The 20519-nt window shown below is 44.2% G+C and overlaps 2 protein-coding genes across 7 annotated transcripts in view; one reads left to right on the forward strand and one right to left on the reverse strand.

Annotated features, from left to right (window-relative positions):
• TUBGCP4 (tubulin gamma complex component 4) overlaps positions 1-1080 on the forward strand; it is a 40001-nt gene extending 38921 nt beyond the window's left edge. For all 3 annotated transcript variants that reach the window (XM_037054463.1, XM_037054464.1, XM_037054465.1), the window contains one exon: positions 199-1080. In XM_037054463.1, the coding sequence (XP_036910358.1) occupies positions 199-211 (13 nt within the window). In that variant the 3' untranslated portion in view covers positions 212-1080. The remainder of the gene's footprint in view (positions 1-198) is intronic.
• TP53BP1 (tumor protein p53 binding protein 1) overlaps positions 188-20519 on the reverse strand; it is an 88619-nt gene continuing 68287 nt past the window's right edge. For 3 of the 4 annotated variants that reach the window (XM_037054454.1, XM_037054453.1, XM_037054456.1), the window contains 10 exons: positions 19580-19851; positions 18784-18933; positions 18057-18487; positions 12264-12455; positions 11696-11911; positions 9888-10103; positions 4303-4397; positions 3393-3592; positions 2733-2878; positions 188-2332 (listed from right to left, as the gene is read on the reverse strand). In XM_037054454.1, the coding sequence (XP_036910349.1) occupies positions 2145-2332; positions 2733-2878; positions 3393-3592; positions 4303-4397; positions 9888-10103; positions 11696-11911; positions 12264-12455; positions 18057-18487; positions 18784-18933; positions 19580-19851 (2106 nt within the window). In that variant the 3' untranslated portion in view covers positions 188-2144. The remainder of the gene's footprint in view (positions 2333-2732; positions 2879-3392; positions 3593-4302; positions 4398-9887; positions 10104-11695; positions 11912-12263; positions 12456-18056; positions 18488-18783; positions 18934-19579; positions 19852-20519) is intronic. The other variant, XM_037054455.1, reaches the window with a different exon arrangement.

Genomic DNA, 20519 nt, shown 5'->3' on the forward strand with positions numbered 1-20519 from the left:
AGCATGTCCTTGTTTTCCTTTCTGTCTCTGAAATGTCCTTAAGCAGATTTTTCCTAAGCAATTTTAGCAGAACAGTCAAAGAAACATTGAGTTTTAAGATAACATTATCTAGATCACAGGTATCCCTGACTTGTATTTTCTACAAAGAAAACCTTAGAAAAGCATGTTTGAGAAAGTTCTGTTTTCCTTTTTTTCTAGTTTTGGGATGTGAAAATTTCTGGTTCACAAACTGAAATATCAAGTCTGTCCCACTGCATTCCCATCTTTAACAGAAGACTCAAAACCAACATCCCAATCTCTAGCCACTCACCAAATGTCTGCAAACTACTGAGGTGGGTCTACTTTAGCCCTAGAAGCAATTACTGACCATTCATGGACACAAACCCTTCCATTCATTCCCACATGGAAGGGTCTGCCTCACCTGAGGGGAGATTGGAACTTGCCCACAAAGGACATGTGGCATCACTTCTGCCTGTGCTGCCTATGCAAGACCCATCAGACTGAGAACATTTGTCAGATAAGTTCATGTATTGAGCACCTACTGTGTGCCTAGTTACTGTTCAAACTGCAAGAGACAGAGCAGTAAGTACTGTACAGCAGAGAGAGTTAAATATTTTGTGGCTTGTGTGAATAAGAAATTATGTTTATAAACAGGTCAATTGCTGGATGTTACCACTGAGCAAGAAGCGCACCAAGTAAGATAGGCTTCCCCTCACCCCACAGATCCTCTTTCCTCCTTTTGAAAATTGAAATTGAGAATGTCCCATCCTTAAGGATCTTCAAAACTGTGACTTTGAAGAATTTTACCAGTAACTTCCAATTATTTCAGACTGGTAAAAGTGCAATTCTAGCTATTGAGAATGTGTTCAAAATATTTTTAACAAAGAAAAAAGCTCCTTTAAAAAATTGAGGTTAAATTGTGAGATTTAAAGTATTGAAAAATTGCAGGTCTAATTTCCCACTTTAGGAGAACCACAGGTTCTCTAAACTAGAGCCCAACCATCACTGGGAACCACTAATGCTCATATCAGTGTAAATAAAAATAAATGTTCATTGGATAACTTCCTTTAAACCAAAAAAGAATGCAGCATTATGGCTTCAGTTTGCAGGCGCTCAGTCTGGTCCTCATTGCTTCATCTTCCACCACATATTCTATACCCTGTTCTCTGCAATTATCAGCTAAACATGACCCTTTCCACTGCTGCCTCTGAAGCAGGAGTTAGCAAACCATCGCCTGCCACCTATGTTTATAAAGGCTTACTGGAACACAGCCACTCTCGTTCATTTACCTGTTGTCTGTGGTTGCTTTCATGCCATCATGGTAAACATGAGTAGTTGTGACACACACAGTAAGTGGCCCACAAAGCCTAAAATACTATTTGGCAGAAAAATATTTCTGATCCGTGTTTTAGAGAATGAGAAGATAGCAACAGGGCTAATGCTAGGCGTACGGAAGGAACAACTACCTCCATCTGTGACAACAGTAATAAAATTTTGTGTCTGTGACTAGAGTTTCTAACATTTCCAGGTGTTATCACTGTTTCTCACGTTTATCCTTGCAGATCATCCCGTCAAGTTTACAGTCACTACCCATTCACAGCAACCAGTCCTTTTGCCTTTTAGCTCTGAGAGCACAGTGCCCACAGGTCAGTTTAGTGAGTTCATCTCTATGAAGGGAGATTTACTTTGTCATGTTGCCAGGAAACAGAGCTGTGCTGAATTTCACTGAGCTTTTGGCACAACTATTAATCTGAACCCACTGTAAAATCAAGTTTTTAGAAGTATTTTAGAGATCCCAGGATAACTTTTTGAGAATGATGCCACAGAAAACTTTAAAAGTCACTCCTTGTTATTTTCCTAGGCTAGCTGTCCTCCTAGAGTGAACAAGGCTATTGACAACCAGAGAGAAGGTACCATGTTTGTCTCACTACTTGTGCTAAGATTAAGCTCAAAGAAGTGGATGAAGAAATCCCAGTTACTACAACCAAAGAGATTCAACATTTATTTTATCATAAAAGTCCAGCAGATAAAACTATATACAAGATCCATGCAAGGAATCCAATTACACACAAGACACATTTAAAACCTTGTTAAAACACGGTCTCCACAACAACAGGGAATAAAACCGGTAAGACCAAGTATCCTTAGTGAGAAATATAATCATGTTTATATTTTGGATGCTGCTTGAATCCAATTCTTTCCCCAACAATGAGGCACTGGATCACCCACTCTTGTGATACCACAGGCAGCTGCAATGCTTCAGCGCACTTCAGCACCGAGGCTGGGCATGAGGGGTCCGTCACCACCACGTCAAATATCCCTAAAGCAATATCTGCAGGAAGCAGGGGAAGGTAAACAAGGAAAGGAGACTCAATTTAGCCCTCCACTAAAAAGCCAGATGTGCCAATATAGCCCACTCTGCCCAAACTAAAACCCTTTGTGTGAAACATAGCAGCCACTGATCACAACCAAATGTGAAGTTATCACTAAATGCTGACCTTATGAAGTGTTTTTAGCAAATACACCACTGGACACCCACAGAAGCATAAACAGCCCATTGCTTCACTCATGTTGGCTCACCTCTTGAAGGTGGTACTTTTCTTCTCTTATGTTAACCTTACCTATCATCAGGTGTTTCTATCATCAGGACTGAGACTTAAACCACAAGGCCTGACAGCTGTGGGTCTAAGGACATCCTTACAGCAGTAACAACACACCCACTCTCCAGGTACCTTTGTTATGGGCACTTGAATGGTGCTGTTTCACAGAGGCTGCCCCCCCGGTCATGAGGATCTCAGACCAGAGCTCCAAGAAGTTCTGCTGTTGGTCTGATACCAAGAGTACCTTCAGATTCTGGAAAGGGTTTTCACGGGGTTGCCTATGAAGGAGTGAGAGACAAAGCAGCTTGGAATTAGAAGGGACCTTAGCATGATAGATACTATCCAATAATAGCTCTTCTTAGGGGCTAAGGTACATATGGACACTTAAAAAGCCCCTGCATACAGGCACCACCTGTGAATGATGTGTATTCTCTGGGATCATGGCCTAATCATCCCCTTCTGATTTCTATGTTTGTCCTGGGGCTAAAAATAAGCCAAATCATGTTTCTGAGTCTACATTTTTTTAAATGCCTTGCTTAAAACTTAGTCCCCTAACTTTACAGGTTGAGAATATTGAACCTACATGAAAATGCTCATACATTTTCAAAAGATCCCTAATCAGTATACCCTAGTGAAATAAACTAGGTGAACTGCTAATAAGCTCAAACCTATTCAAATTCTATAATTTATTATGTGATCACTCCTGCTTCTAGAAAGTTACTCTAGAGTCTTCCTCTACAGAGGCTTGCTGTCTTCCTTTCTGTCATTCTAGATGGGCTCTTAAATACTCACCAATCCAGAATTCTTTGCTCCTCAAGGCTGTAACCAGCTGGCAGCAGATAATTGCGGTAATTCTGTAGCTGGTTGGCATGGCAACTGTCATGGACCCAGACATGAGACACACAAGGAATCCCACTGGCAAGGCACAGAAAGTACTTCCGGGTTCGACAATGCTGATCCGCAATTAGGAGACACTGGTAAGCCGTGTTACACTGGAAGAAAAGGAGCAGAACTGATGGGTCTGGTGATGTCTATGGAAAGTCCCTGAACAGCCCACGTCCTCGACAACAGTTTTGAACATTTCTAAATACAGTTGACCCTCGAATGACACTACTTTACAGATTTTTTCAACCCACCCACACAGTTCAAACCCATGTTCAAAGGTCAGCTCCACTGCTAAGAATCCAGTATGAGGAGGGCCGACTGTTATACATAAGTTTCGACTGTGTGAGAGGTCAGCCCCCCGTAACCTCCATGTTGTTCAAGGGTCAGCTGTACTACCCAAAATGTGACTGAGCCTGTGCTTCTGCCCAAAGTCTTTTTTTCTGAAAGGCCCAATGGCTTCCCTGCACCTCTCCTTGCCTCACCTACAGCTTTCTGGGAGCCTAAATCTTCAAGGGACAATCAAATTCCATGTATCCAGCATTTCAAGCAAAGAATGAGAAACACTGTAACAGGGACTTCCATTAAACACAAATTTTAATCTGCTTTGTCCCAGCAAAAGAACCAAAGTCATTAACTAACCCAGGTTCTAGCTTCTCTTCCTTGTACACAGTGAAAATTCTATTTCATCCAACAACCTTTTGGCAGTTTCCCAGTTCCTGAAATCTCTAGCTATTTGTCCTCTCTGGCCTCTTCTCAGTATAGCAAGGGGACTCTCTCCATCACTGCCCTTCTGGGAGGCTACACAGAAACTCCTCACCTGAGCTTCATTGAAGTCTTCGAGAATATAGCCAGCTCCTGCGCGAAGCTGGGATTCTGTGTACTGCTTGTTGAAAGGAGGAATTTCTAAAAATTCTATATTAAAAAAAAAAACATAACCAAGATAATAGTTACTGTTGATTGGTTGCTTATTTGCTACTTTATGCCTGCTTCTTACGGCCCCTTTGCCATCCCCAGCTACCTCCAGAGCACAATATCCCAAAGACAGCTTGAGGGCTTCCCCATGGCTCAGAAAGAATCCGTCTCGAGGCCTATAAAGTGCTGCCAAAAGAAGGGACAACAACGGGTAGGGCAGGGAAGACAAGAAAAGGAGGTAGGCCCTACACCTAAAAACGTCAAACATTTCTGCACTAAGATGGAGTCATCAAACTCTTCATAGGGGATGGACACAACCACTGCCCCTAATGGTTTATTCCAGCTTGAGTAACCATACATCAAGTTCTTCCTCAGGTACACCCTGAATCTGTCCTGCAAACTAAGCCCATTTTCCTCTAATTCTGCCTTATGTGGAGATGACAAACAGCTATTTAATACTTTCTATAATAGAGCCTTCAAATTCTCCCTTTATCAGTTTTACCCCTGTACACTAAAACTTTCATAAACCAAAACACTCAAAGAAAGCAGGGTTTTTCAAATTTAATGAATTAAGTGAAAATTTGCCAGAAAATCCTGTTTCAACCTTTTTATTGAAAACTATCTACCTTTGATGATCTTGAAGTACTTCAGGACACTGAATATCATGACTGCTCTACAGTCTTGATCAAGGATGAAGTAGAAGTTACAAGATAAAGTGGGAAGCTGTAATGACCCTAGGCAATTGGAAATTGCTTCTTTTGACCAAATATCTAATTTGAGCTTGTTTTCTTGTCATCTGCTCCTCTCATATATAAATAACATTTAAAAAAGAAAGAAAAAAGCGAGACATTAGAGATTTTAGTTAATTAGGGATTCTGTAAAATTAAGTGCTAATGAACTTATCACAAAAAAAAAAAAACCCAAATGCATAAATGTCCAATGCCAGGACCACTCCTTTTCCACGTCACAGCCAGTGGTAAACCCTGGCACAGCAGACCCCATGCTGAGACGGCGCCCCCTTTGGGGCCCTCTCTGCTGCCTGAGGGAGCTGCCCAGACAGTGCTGATGCCCCCAACTCTGGCCTCTATGCCCCTGAAAAGGTCTGACTGGACAGCCTATTTACCTTGAATGCCCTTTTCTTGACTCAGCATTCTCCACATTTTTTTCTCAAAATGAAAGCAAACTGGAAACTGAGAACATAGCAGGACTATTTCTGTTTTGTCACTGCATCTTTTTGACCCATCTCAGTATATCATGTCACAACTGTCAGTGCCAGCAATCCACTGCTGAGTCACTGCCTAAGTCCTTTATTTTTCTCAAGACTTCTATTTTATGTCTGCTTAATCTAGGACTGTTTCTAGTTCTGACCTACTTAGATTTTAATTGCCACTTACATTTCCTTGTACTTATATAATAAAATATTACCTAGGTCTAGGCAGTCCATTTCTCTAATTTTTCTCAATTAGTTTGGATTTAACATAAATTACTTTTGACTTATGAGTGACCCTGCCCAACCATAGGCTAAAATGAATGTTTTAATCCCATCATTCAAATCAAGGATAAAGGTATTAAATAAATCTAAATCAAAGATAAAAGGTACTTCAGTACAGGTACTAAATCCAGAATCACTCCCTGTGGCTCACTACCTAACAAGACTGGACACAATATTCTGAACTCATTAATAAAAATATCTGAAGTTAAATTCAAATATTTTACTGATCCCTGGCATTGAAGGAATTCCCATTTATCTGCAAAACATACCACATAGTTTCTTGAAAACTAGTTCTGTAGAGGACTGTTTTAGTACAAATGTCTTCAGGTTTCTTGAGATTGAGGAACCTCTAAACATTTTCATGCTAAAAATATCAAGGATTTGGGTGCTGTTGGGATAACGTCCAAGGGTGAAAGAGCAACATAAAGCAGTTATCTTCACTATAAACACACTTTCCACAAGAAACCTGGAGACCCCTCTAAAAAAACTATCCAAATCTCTCCTCATTTACACAAGACCCACCTCCTCTCACTCACATTTATAGGATGAGATTAAACACATTTACTGTATCAGCAAGGGAAAATGGAAGAAGTTTTGAGTCTAGTTTTAAGATCTCACACAGGACTTCTGGCCAAGATGGAGGTGTAGGTGGAAACACTGCCTCCTCGCACAACCAAGTTTAAAGACAACAAAGTTTTAGTAACCGCAACCAAAACACGAAAAACTGAACTGTACGGAAGTCTGACAACAACAAACCATTCATCCAGACCAGTAAGAGGGACGGAGTCACTGGATGGCGGAGTGGGGTCACGCAGGAAAAAGCAGCTGGACCAGACCAACCGGGGTGAGCAGGTGGTGGTTGGCAGATCCCAGTTGTGATGTGGCAACGGGCGGACCCAGTGGGGACGCAAGGCGGCTGGCTGACCACAGTCACACAATCATACTCAGATAAACCAGGCAAAGGAGCAAGCAGTGAGATAGACCGCGCAGGCTAGGGCCCCAGGGACGGGAATTAAAGCCTAAAAGCACCAACTGGAAAAACTTTCAGGGTTGAGGTGCTGGGAGAGAGTCCCAGGCTCACAGAGAGTTTGTTGGGGAGACCCACAGGGTCCTGGAGGGAGCACAGGCCCACACACCCAGGAGCCGGCACCAGGGGGCGGGGGGGGGGGGGCAGTTTGCTTGTGGGAAGCAGCGGAGGGGACCGAAATCTGAGAGAGAGCGGAACAAACACCAATGCCCCTCTCTGACCCCACCTCCACATACAGCATCACAACCCAGCAACTGGGTCACCCCACCCTGGTGAACACCCAAGGCTCTGCCCCTCATATGTACCAGGTGCGAACAGACCAAAACATTATGGCTCAAACAGAAGAACAAATCAAAGTCCCAGAGCCAATACTTTTAAGAGACCAAGAGATGGCCAACCTATCAGATGCAGAGTTCAAAATATTGGTGATCAGGATGCTCACAGAACTGGTGGATTATAGTCACAAATTAGAGGAACATATGAAGGCTAAACTAATTGAAATGAAGGGAAATGCACAGGAAACCAATAGTGATGGGAAGGAAACTAGGACTCAAATCAAGGGAGTGGACCAGAAGGAAGATAAAAATGACCAAACAGAAAAGAATGAAGAAACAAGAATTCAAAAAAAAAAATGAGAGGCTTAGGAACCTCCAGGACATCTTTAAACGTTCCAACATCCGGATTATAGGGGTACCAGAAGGAGAAGAAGAAGAGCAACAAGTGGAAAAGTTATTTGAACAAATAATAAAGGAGAACTTCCCCAGTCTGGCAAAGGAAATAGACTTCCAGGAAATCCAGGAAGCTCAGAGAGTCCCAAAGAAGTTGGACCCAAGAAGGAACACACCAAGGCACATCATAATTACATTAGCCAAGACTAAAATGAAGGAGAGAATCCTAGAAGCAGCAAGAGATAAGGGGACAGTCACCTACAAAGGAGTCCCATCAGACTGTCCGTGGATTTCTCAAAAGAGACCTTACAGGCAAGAAGGGGCTGGAAGGAAGTATTCCAAGTCATGAAATCCGAAGACCTACAGCCAAGATTGCTTTATCCAGCAAAACTTTCATTTAGAATGGAAGGACAGATAAAGTGCTTCTCATATAAGGTCAAGTTCAAGGAGTTCATCATCACCAAGCCCTTATTATATGAAATGTTAAAGGCACTTATCTAAGAAAAAAAAGATGAAAAATATTAATAGTGAAAGGACAGCAAACTCACAGTTATTAACAACCACATCTAAAACAAAAGCAAACTAAGAGGACAGCTAGATCAGGAGTGGAACCATAAAAATGGAGATCAAATGGAGGGTTAGCAACAGGGGAGTGGGAGGAGGAGAAGGGGGGAGAAGGTACAGAGAATAAGTAGCATAGATGGTAGGTAGAAAATAGACAGGGGGGAGGGGAAGAATAGTATGGAGAATATAGAATCTAAAGAACTTGAGACACGTGGTCATAAACTAAAGGGGGGGGATGGTGGGGGAGGGGGTGTGCCGGGTGGAGGGGAATGAAGGCAGGGAAATGGGACTACTGTAATGGCATAATCAATAAAATATATTAAAAAGAAAAAATCTCACACAGGCTCACAGATTTTTAAGGAATTACACAGTCTTCAGTTCATACCAGAGCTGGTTTTCTTGACCATGATATACCAACCAACAAATAAAATATCCACAAAGCTGCCCTATGAAGTCCTAGTCTAGGGAAGGGTTAGGAGTGTGTTGGAGAACAATGACTAGAGTTCAGTGATACTGTGAAAGCAAAACCCAGCAAGACCACAGACACTGTTTTGATGCCATGACACCTCTTCCCAGAATCCTCAAGGGACTCCCAATTACTTATGAACAGAGTAAAACTACATTCTTAGCTAGGAAATTCTTCACGCACCATATGTCCCAATTCATCTACCTGAATTCTGATAAACCAGGCTTGGTGTACACTTAACCTTGAAATCCCCTCACATGCCAAACCTGCTCCCACACCCTAGGGCCTCTACACTTATGGCTCTGTTTAAGCACCTTCCTCAGAGCATAACCCTTAACTGCCACTCCCTGACCATCCTTCCCACGAACCTGTAGAGATGCCCACACTGCTGCAGTTGCTGAGATGCTTTTGGTTAATTAGAAAACAGTTAACCACATACCTGAAATGCCAACCATCACAAATCTGCAGTGGTGCTATTTATAACCACGTTCCCTAATTCAACGCCCTCTTGCAAGACTCAACATTAGCCAGAATTAGAACTTGTAGAAAATATCGTTTCACTTGGATCTTTAGCATTTACAGACACATTTGGGATACTGCTGTCAATCACTTATATTAAGTATATATACTTGTATCTGTCCATTTTCTCTCCTAGATCACACTTTAGACAGCTGATAATTTTACCTCTCCTCACTGCAGCCTTTACTCAAATCCTAAGTAACAATAACATAGAAATACAATGTACAGAGTTATAGTTTAAGGTTAAAAAACAGTACAAGAGTTGAAAAGGCTTAGGGACGTAGAGCCCTGGAGCGCCCCGTATCTCCAGTCTCACACACACACCTCAAGAGAATGAACTTCACCCCCATGTGGGTTTTCTCTGGCAATTGCCTCTAGAATACATATGGGAATTCAGAAACTTAACTGATTTGGATGACTGTAGTAGGGTACAATCAACCCTGGGTTCTAATCCCAATTCTACCATCACTGTGGACAAATAGGAATTATTTAACCTCTTCAAGCTTGTGTCCTCATCCATAAAACGGATGATAAGATCTATCTCCCATCTGCCTAACAGGATCATCTTGAGAAACCACTTACTAAGAGGACTTTTCTGAAAACAGACCATAAATTTTCCCTTACCAAGAAAGACCCAGTTGCCAGCTGTCCTGCCGCCTCTACAAATGGCTGGGGGGTCCCCAGGCTCATAAAGTGAATGGAAAGGAAGAAAGTGCACATATGTCAAACCCCCCAGGGCTCCCTAGGGCCTTACCCTCCTCCTCCTCACTGCTTCCTGAAGGACCGTCTGGCAGTTTGGAACGGCTGGCCAACTTGTCACTTGTTGTGGCCATGGTAAGAAGAAAGGCATAGCCTAGAAACAAGGTCTTGTTGAGAGGCAAAGGGCCTCTCTGCTCATCAGGGGTGGAGAGCTCACCCATGTTGTCTCCACTCTCACAGGGGTTCACAAACTCTCCTGCTCCCACCGCACCTGGAAGGACAGAGGCAGTTAGTAGACGGATGCAGACCATGGCCTGGGTACGGCAGGACAGGGAGGCAAGGTCCTGATGAACTTTCCCCCAAAGACCATTCCTATGGCCAACAACCTAGGATAAAACTAACAATGCCGAGAAATTTCATATATTTACATTTTTCACCGTCAGGACAATGTATACTTGTTTTCATAAATGAAAATCAACTAGTATTGCTCTCATACAGCCAAACCAAATACTTCGGAGGTCATCTGAGCAAAGAGGCATTTCTTAGGTAATTGTGAAAATACTCTGATGTCTTCAGCCCATTTCCCTGCCCGGTGCTCTGATTTTCCTCCAGGATATGTGTTATTTTGAAGCAGGCTTTTAAAAAAAAGCAAAACACAACGCTTTTTTGTTCCCAACAGATGAACCCCAATGTCACCAGAATGGAGTATAGAATACTTGGTAGTAAAAGTATTTTGGCATGTTATGGAGCCACATCCAAACAGCCTGCTTCAAAGGCCCTGGTCTCCACCACTGGCAGGATAAGGAAGTGAACTAGCCAGCCCATGACTCTCAGAACACCCATGTTAGGAGTGTACCAAATAAGACCTTGAGAAAAAAAAAATACCTGACTTGGAGAAGCTGAATCGTAGGTTCATTAGGAGGCTAAGAGGACAGGTCATGCCTCCCTAAAATAAAACCAGCTGCAAGAGAAGTGTGACGTAGTATGCATAAGCCTGTACTTCAAAGTCAGACTGCCTGAATTTGAATTCTAGATTACCTCAGGAAATTTAGCCAACTCATCTGTGCCTCAGATTCTTTAACTGGAAGTGAATTCTAGCACCTACGGCTCGTAGGGATTATATATGATGTAATACATAGGGAGCACAGAGTTCCATGACTCACATATCCTAAAACACAGCAGAGGTGTTGGACGGATATAGTGATGACACAACTCAAATACACAGGAAGCAAAAGGAGCTCTGGTGCCAGGACAATGTAACCACCAATAAACTTCCCCAGTTTGCTAGACTAAGAGAGCTCCCTTGGTGGTAGGTACTGGGGACTTTACCCCTGCATCTCCACAACCCACAGTGGCTGGGTCTGGCCACAGTCCAGTCCAGTATACAACACAAAGACTGAACTCCTCTGTTAATAGGGAGCATGAGGGACTGGCAAGGCATTGTCTAAGAGAAAGTAGGGAAAGGGGAGCTGCAGGTCCTGAGCACCAGAGGAGAGCAGAGCTTCCAGAGGTAGATGATGATGCCAGGCAAAGGAAGAGATCTAAGGCAAGATCTCTTCAATCTGAATCTGCTTTTCAATCTGCTTAAAATTCAACCCTTCTTTCTTTCCTAGAACCTACACAGAAGTCAATGAATGTTTCCATCAAGGCTGACCTATCTCCCTGCACTGCACTATGCTGGGAAATGGGGAAGGGGGATGCAGAAAGCTGTCTGAGTACCTACCACCTGTGGGCTTGTGAGGGCCCACAACTTTGTAGCCAGGACAGAGCAGCCACTGCCTCATGCCAGGCTCCATCTCTCTAACAGCTGACCTTGCATCTGCCCACGGTCTGAGGGAGAATGAGGCAAAAGGAAGCACTTACCAGGTTTCACAGTGGCAGACTTCCGGCCTCTCTTGGCAGGGGACCGTTCCTCTTCAGAAGTGGTAAGTTTTCTTTTGCCTGAGAGAACTCCCGTGGAGGCACGAGGGCTTTCTGTAACCCTCCGGGTCGGGGTTGTACTGCTGCTGCTGGACACAGTGGGTGTGGCCGGGGAGCCGATGTTACTGCGCCGTTTCCGTTTCCCTTCCACCAAATTGTCTGTGACAGGATAAGTCAAAGGTTGGTCAACTCCTATGACACAAGCCCCTGAACTCCAAAACGCTGGGCAGAGCCTGATTTAGACACCACCATGACCTTTTGTCAGCCCCCACAGGGGCAGGACACCTCTTTGAAGGCCACCATGGTTTTCTATTTTAATCTCTGAATTGTATTTCCCCTATAGAACTGGGGAGGCCAGAACAATCTGAGGACTTGGGCAGTGGCTCCAGAAAATGACACCTCATCACCATCTTGTAAACCACAAAGGACTAATAAGACTTAGAAAAGCATCCCTCCCACCACAGGGAGGGCAGGGGCCCACAGGTAATTGTTCAGGAAGCAAAGGTCTTACCTAAGCTGATATCTGCTGCCTTGGTGAGGGGTGTTACTGCCTCATATGGGCCAAGGCCATACTGCTCTCTTAGTCTGTTGCCTTGCTCCAAGGACAGGATGACAGACATTCGCTTATACCACTTCCTTTGGCCTTCCTTTTCGATGCTGTAGTATAGCTCTCCAGACTCCTTCCTATGCCCTTTCACCACTCCTGGGTGGAGAAAACATAAAAGCAGTTTGCTGTTGTTTCAATGCCCAGCATCCACTCACAAAGGCCCTGCAGAACAGGCTAGGTCAGAGAATTCATGGATTCAACAATGGGCTGAAGTTAGGATTTAACAAAATCTCAGCTGTGGATCCCAAACACCACCACCACTTCGGATATAGCTACCACCCTGACCTTGAGACAGGTGGTTCCTTTATGGATTGTAGGTGGTTCAAATCATTCTTGAAGTGAAATGGCATGTGGTCTCTTAATGATCCCATTATTTTTAAAAGGTTTATTTATTGATTTAAGAGAGAGAAAGAGAAACATCAATTTGTTCTTCCACTTACTGATGCATCCTTTGTTTTTCGTATATGCCCTGACTGGGGATCAAACCCACAACCCCTTGGCATATCAGGATGATGCTCTAACCAACTGAACTACCCAGTCAGGGCTTAATGATCCCATTATAACTTACTAATTCTTGGCTTCTCTGGAAGTTGAGTGATAATTCTTGAGTTAAGCTGTAGGTGAAAGATGACATCATTCTAAGAGAGAATGCATTTGTCTGTGTGTTTATTTCTGTGTAGCAAAATAAAAGTCGAGATAGAGCAAAGATAGGGGGGAAAAAAGCCTGCCTCTCCTGCCTAATCTTCCCCCCTATTATCTACTTTCCTGCTCTTGCTCTAATTCAGAACTTAAAGATAGGCCTTTAGGTTAGAAAAAAACAGAATGTGGGTATAAAGGACGCTGGGCTAGAATTACAAGACCTGTACATAGGCCTAATTCTACTGCCAGCAAGCTGCGGCAAGACCTGTTTCCAATCCTATGGAAAAGATGACACTCCTTCCCCTCCATCAAGCAATAAACAATTTATACGTGCGCACACACATAAACACAACACATATATAAAACGAGGGCATTAATATGGTTAATGCCCTGGTTTTATAAACACCTTTTCATTCCCATAAACAGAAGGGTCCACTTGTTCTCTCCCATTAGTCTGGGCTTGAATGAAGGGCTTAAAGAAAGCCAGAACCTAAGCCACCAAGGGGGAAAAAAATACAGGGGAGAAAGCAGGCTGCAGTTCTCTCCTTATGTACGCCACAGAATCACTCTCTCTCTCTCCTGCTTGTTCACCTCCTGGCCTAAATCTCTCATCACCAAAATAAATCACAAAGACCCTCAAAAGCAAAAAGAAATCCAAGTCCAACAGTGCATGTCACACTAATGAAGACCTGCCAGAACCACAAGCCATTCAGTGCTGACATTGGTGGACACCCTCAATAAACAGAGACACAGAATCCCACCCTTGATGCCACAACTCAGTCTGGATACAGAATTGTCTCTTTGTCTTAAGAGGACCAAACGTGGACTTCCAAGGGTGGCTTTACCCCTGAACAAATTCATTTGATACGAACTATGTCATAAGTCACAAGTCATAAAAGACCTCAACCCATATCCTACTAACTGATGTCACACAGAGCTAAGTTTTAAACAGAACTAGAAGTTGAAGTGGCCCATCTAACGCTAAAACAAAGGGGCAAACATCAACTACTCGGGAGTCCAAGTCACAGGAGTCTGGAGAGACTACAACAGGGAGGCATTTTTGCCCACTATATCCCAATCCATGTTCAAAAAATCCCCAGGACTTCCGGCCAAGATGGAGGTGTAGGTAAGACACACTGCCTCCTTGCACAAGCAAAATTAAGGACAACAAAAATATAGAAACAAACAAAAAACAGAACTGACAGAAAACTGTACTGTACAGAAGTCCGACAACCATTCATCCAGACCGGTAAGAGGGGCAGAGTCCGCAGCTGGTGGAGAGGGGTCGAGGTAGGAGAAGCAGTGGCTGGCAGACCCTGGGCATGGGGAGGAAATCATCAGACCCAGTGAGGTGCGCAAGGCAGCTGGCTGACCTCCATTACACATTCAACGTGCAGATAAACCAGATGAAAACAAGGAGTGGGACAGACCATGCAACCCAGGGCCCCAGCACTGGGAAATAAAGCCTAAAAGCACCGACTGAAGGCCTGGCTGGTGTAGCTCAGTGGATTGAGCGCGGGCCTGTGAACCACACGATCGAGGTTCGATTCCCAGTCGGGCCACATGCCTGGGTTGCAGGCCAGTTCCCAGCAGGGGACTCACAAGAAGCAACCATATATTGATATATTTCTCTCCTTCTCTCCTTCCCTTCCCCTCTAAAGATAAATAAAATCTAAAAAAAAAAAAGCACCGACTGAAAACACTTGTGGGGGTTCAGGTGCTAGGAGAGACTCCTAACCTCACACAAGAGTTTGTTGTTGGAGGGACCCACAGGGTTCTAGAACATGCATAAACCCACCCACCTAGGAACCAGCAACAGGAGGGCCAAGTGGCTTGTGTGAAGCAGCAGAAGGGACTGAAATCCGAGAGAGAGCAAAGTGTCACTGTCCCCACAAGTGTCACTGACCCCACCCCACACACAGTGTCACAACCCAGCTACTGTGGGTTGCCCGCCCTGGTGAACACCTAAGGCTCCGCCCCCTCACTACATAACAGGCCCGACCAGACCGCCCCCCCCCCACCCCGAAATGGCTCAAAGAGAAGCACAAATCAAAACCTCAGAGCCAACATTTCTAAGTCACCAAGAGATAGCCAACCTATCAGATGCGGAGTTCAAAGCATTGGTGATTAGAATGCAAACAGAATTGGTTGATTTTGGTCGTAAATTAGATGAAAAGAGTGAAGAATCCTTCACTTCGGAAGAGTGAAATAAAGGAAAATGCACAGGGAACCAATAGTGATGGAAAGGAAACTGGGACTCAAATCAGTGGAATGGACCAGAAGGAAGAAAGAAAAATCCAACCAGAACTCCAAAACGCTGGGCAGAAAAGAATGAAGAAATAAAAATTCAAAAAAATGAGAGGCTTAGGAACCTCCAGGACATCTTTAAATGTTCCAACATCCGAATTATAGGGGTACCAGAAGAAGAGGAAGAGCAACATGTTGAAAACTTATTTGAACAAATAATAAAGGAGAACTTCCCCCAGTCTGGCAAAGGAAACAGACTTCCAGGAAGTCCAGGAAGCTCAGACAGCCCCAAAGAAGTTGGACCCAAGGAGGAACTTCTTCTCAAAGAAGTTGGACACCAAGGCACATCTGCCAAGATTAAAACGAAGGAGAGAATTCTAGAAGAAGCAAGAGATAAGGGGATAGTCATCTACAAAGGAGTGCCCATCAGACTGTCTGCTGATTTCTCAAAAGAGACCTTACAGGCAAGAAGGGGCTGGAAAGAAGTATTCCAAGTCATGAAAGGCAAGGACCTACATCCAAGATTACTCTATCCAGCAAAGCTATCATTTAGAATGGAAGGGCAGATAAAGTGCTTCTCAGATAAGGTCAAGTTAAAGGAGTTGATCATCACCAAGCCCTTATTATATGAAATGTTAAAGGGACTTATCTAAGAAAAAGAAGATAAAAACCATAAATAATAAAAAGACAGCAAACTCACAGTTAATAACAACCACACCTAAAACAAAAGCAAACTAAGCAAACAACTAGAACAGGAACAGTACCACACAAAAAGAGATCATATGAAAAGTCAGCAACAGGAGGAGGAAAGTCAGGAGGAGGAAAGAGGGAGGAAAGGTAGAGAGAATAAGTAGCAGAGACAGTGGGGAGGGCAAGACAGTGTAGAAATGTAGAAGCTAAAGAACTTATGACACATGGACAGGAACTAAAGGGGGGAATGTGGGTGGGAGCGGGTATGCAGAATGGAGTGGAATGGAGGGGAATGAAGGGGGGGAAGTGGGACAACTATAATTGCATAATCAATAAAATATATTTTAAAATCCCCAGAAAGGATGACTTTAAATGACAAACTCAATACAAATATGTAGTGCACAAAACGAGGCAATATATTGGAAAAACTGGCACATGAAATAGTCATCGCAATCAGAAATCCCTCACCATCACCAGTACAGGAAACTGGCCACTTCAGGGGAGGAAAAAAAAAATAGGTACCATTTTTTTCAAACCAGAAAGTAAATGGTGGGTGTGCAGGCATACAAACATAGCACTAACAAGTTCTTCCTCAGCAAAAAATATCTCAATATATCTGCCACACTCACCTACTAGGTTCCCGTCAAGGCAGGCAGTAAATTTAAAAGTCAGTGGTGAAAAAATAGAGAATGGAAAGGGAAAAACACTAACTGTACAGGGGAGAAACCTGGCAAACACAGCCTTAACCTAATGACAAAGGTTCACATCACCAGTGACGTCCTGTGGATGCACATACCCTCCTTCCTCATACGATGTGATAAGAACACTTCCCCTCTGCAGCATTCTTTTCAAAAACTCACACTGCAATCTAATCAGGAGAAAACATAAGACAAACACAAACTGAAGGGCATTCTACAAAATACCTGAACAGCACTCCCCAAAACCGTCAAGGTCATGAGAAACCAGAAAAGATTCAAAAACTGTCACCAATGAGAGGCAATCAAAGAACGCCGGGGGATTAAATGCAATGTGGTGACCCTGGATTGGGTCCCCAACCAGAAAAGGGGTATGGAGAAGCTGGTGAAATCCAACTAAAGTCCAGAATTTAGTTAATAGTAATAAGCCAAGGTTGGTTTTTAATCCTCACCTGAAGATATTTTTTTCATTGCTTTTAGAGAGGGAGGGAGAGAGAAACATTGATGAGAAAGAGAAGCACAGATTGGTTGCCTCCCACATGTTCCCAAACGGGGGATCATACACACCCAGACCAGGGATCAGTCCTAAAACCTAGACACAAGAGGGCACCCCCCCCGAAAAAAACTGGAATACGTCAGGGAAGGCAGGGAGACATTTCCACTGCTCAGAGCACTTTTTGAACTCATCAATTTTGATACCTTTTAGTGTTTCTGCAGTTTTTTGTTTCACATCTTCCACACTGGCAAAAACGTTTCTGTTTGAGGACTTTTTCATCCAGGGAAACAAAAGAAAGTCACTCCAGATGACATCGGATGAATAGGGAAGGTGGGGCAGGGGGTCATGCTGTTTTTGTCAAAACTGCTGAATACTCAGCATGGTGTGGGCAGGTGTGTTGTAAATCACCCATCATGAAATGGGCAAACATGCTGAGTCTTCAAAAAAATTCACTGAAGCTGAACACAGCCTCTCACACCAGCTGGTACACTGATACAATCAGGTTCCCACAACACTCACCTAGCAGGGGAAATCAGGTTTTTTGGGTTTCCCTGCCCCATGTGTGTTTTGACCAGGAACTGAACCCACAACCTCTCAGTTATGAAAAACTCTCCAACCAACTAAGGTACACTGACCAGCACTGGTTTCTTAGTGCTGACAAATGCTAATGTAAGACGATAACAACAGAGAAAGCTGCAAAGATGGGTGAGAAGTATATGGAAGTGCTCTTTACTATCAGTGCCCTGTATTTTGCAAATTTTCTGTAAGTACAAAATTATTCCAAAATAACACATTTATCAAAAATAAACAAGCAAGAAAGAACAACAAAAAAGCCCATGGTGAGACTAACCAGTGTGGTAGGAATAGGATTTCTGACAGAGAGGACTGCCCAGAACACAGTGAATCTCTGCAGACTGCGTTTTCCATTACCTGCACTGAAATACTCATCCTCCGAGAGAGCTGTCACTTCCGTATCCAGAGGGATGGGGTCGCACAGCAGAATATCTTTACCCAACACATCACACTCGTACCCGTCATCGAAGAGTAATTTATACTTCCCAGCTCCAACGTCTTGTGTGATTTTCCCAGAGTAAAAATAGCCATTGGACGACCACTTGGCAACAACACGGAGCCCCACGAAACTGTTCCCTGGAGAGGAAGCATCTAAGCCATCAGAAGGACCAGTAGCTGCCTGGAAAGGGATCTCTGGGGAGTTGCTTCGACATAAAGCACCAGCACCCACGTCTGCTCGTCTGGTGGAGTCTGGCACTCTCGGTGTGATACGGGTGAAGGACTTATCGTCTGGTGACATGCTGGGTGATATGTCCTCTATGCCCACAGGGCCAGGCACAGCTGTTTCTCTAAAGAGAGTAAGAGACAGGAGAAAACAGTGACAATGAGAAGAGAGAATCACCTAACAATTTTCCCACTCCTTTGTCCATGGGTCTCTTCAGCCCATTTTTTGATGACCCCGTCACAGGCATAAGCAGCCTGGTCTCTCGGTGGCCTCACACTGATCCCTGCCCACTCCCCAGTCAGTATGGGCCCCTCTTCTCCCTCCTGACACCCCACATACTCTCTAATCCCCTCTCTTCTTTCTATGCCCTTTTTTCCTAAACAAGTCATAGACTAAGTACATCTCACACTACCCGGGTACCTGTTTCCAGTGGTCCGAGAAGGCGGGCGGCCCCTTCGCCCGCGCCCACGAGGCGTGACTGGAGCCTTCCCTCCCTGTCTGATGCCAAGGCCTGCATCACCATCCTCCTCACACACTGGCGCCCCTGTCTGACTGACCCCTTTTCTAGGACTAGAGAATGAAGACAGGTTAGTCTGTTAGCACCTGCTACGGAAGCCTTTCCCCAAAGTCTCCCCTTGGCCCTCAGACTAAATGTCAGGCCAACATGTGCCGGGCCTCCAGGGCAGCAGGGAGCTGGTCCACACACCCACCACCAAAACATCAGCTGGGGAGTGGGAATGCAGGGTACCAAGGATATCCTCCTCTACGCAAGTCTATTCCCTCCTGACAAAGCTTCCTACTGCTGCCCTCAAAAACAGCACACATTCTCTCCTACTTCAGGCTCTGGACACCTGCAGAGGATAACAAAAAGCTAGGGGATGTGTCACACCGGGGTCACTTCCCCAAACTTTCTGTATTTCCAACCAAAACACGTGTAGGCTGCAAAAAAGGGGGGTAGTAGGAGCATGTGCCAGCACCATCAAAGTCCCCTCACCTGTTTTCCACATTTTCTAAGGAAGTCTAACTCCCACAGGCAGCACCCTACCTCCTAGGCAAATCCCAAACAGAATAGGAATAAAAGGGGAGGAAAAGAACTTAATTTCTCCTAGATGGAGGATGGGGGGGATGTTCCCATTACTCCCCTTTTCCTGTGATATTTAAAATGTCGGCAACCCTGCCCTTGCTGTGGCTCTCTCTCTGGAGACCCTGTCTGCACCTCGGTTTTCCTGTGCCTCCTCGGGAGCTTGGCAAGGCAAAATCTGCGGGTTCTGTCCCGCTGGTTTTCCCTTTGAGTGGTCCGGCTCCTCTCCCTGAGCTGCCACTGCTGTGAATGGCTGAGAGACTCGTCCCACTTGATGTTCGGTGTAAGCTGGATGCCTTGGAGGAAAAGGAGCTGATGTCCCCCAGGTCACCTGAGGAGCCCCCAGTCTTTGAAGGAGAAATTTCAGATTCACACTCCCGACACTCGACAACTGGCTCTTCGGTCTCCTGCAAGAAAGAAAGAGATACAAAAGCTAAAAGAAACCACAATAACATAATGTTAATACGACTGTTGGAAAATCTAGAGATGGCATCCTCTGCTTGCCCAATGTGCAATGTTATTAATTAATAACACGGGTGCCTTTGCTCACCAAGCCTTCTATATGGAATGTCCTTTCCCCTTATCTCCCAATATTTAAAACCTTCAAGTGTCCATCTCAAATCTAAGCACATCACTCCCTTTCCCACCCCCCCAATTATTTTTTTAGATTTTATTTATCTTTAGAGGGGAAGGGGAGGGGGAGCAAAATATCAATATATGGATACCTCTCATGCATCCCCTGCTGGGAATTGGCCTGCAACCCAGGCATGTGCCCTGACTGGGAATCGAACCGCGATCCTTTGGTTCGAAGGCCCATGCTCAATCCACTAAGCTACAAAAGCCAGGGACCTCCAAAATCTTTAATGGCTCTCCATCAAACAGAAGACAAAAATCTAAACTCTTTTCTATGCCACACAAAGCCCTTATGCTCTAGGACCTTACCAACCACAACTGCATCCTTTCTCATTGTTCCCCAATCTACCATTCTTATCATACTGAGTTTCTAAATATTCATTAAGCATGCCATGCTATCTATATATTTACTCAACTTTTCATTCTGCCAGCCATGTCCTTC

This window comes from Sturnira hondurensis, unplaced genomic scaffold (assembly GCF_014824575.4).
Source record: "Sturnira hondurensis isolate 20B ecotype Veracruz unplaced genomic scaffold, ASM1482457v3 Scaffold0008196, whole genome shotgun sequence".
In the NCBI taxonomy this organism is placed as follows: Eukaryota; Metazoa; Chordata; class Mammalia; order Chiroptera; family Phyllostomidae; genus Sturnira; species Sturnira hondurensis.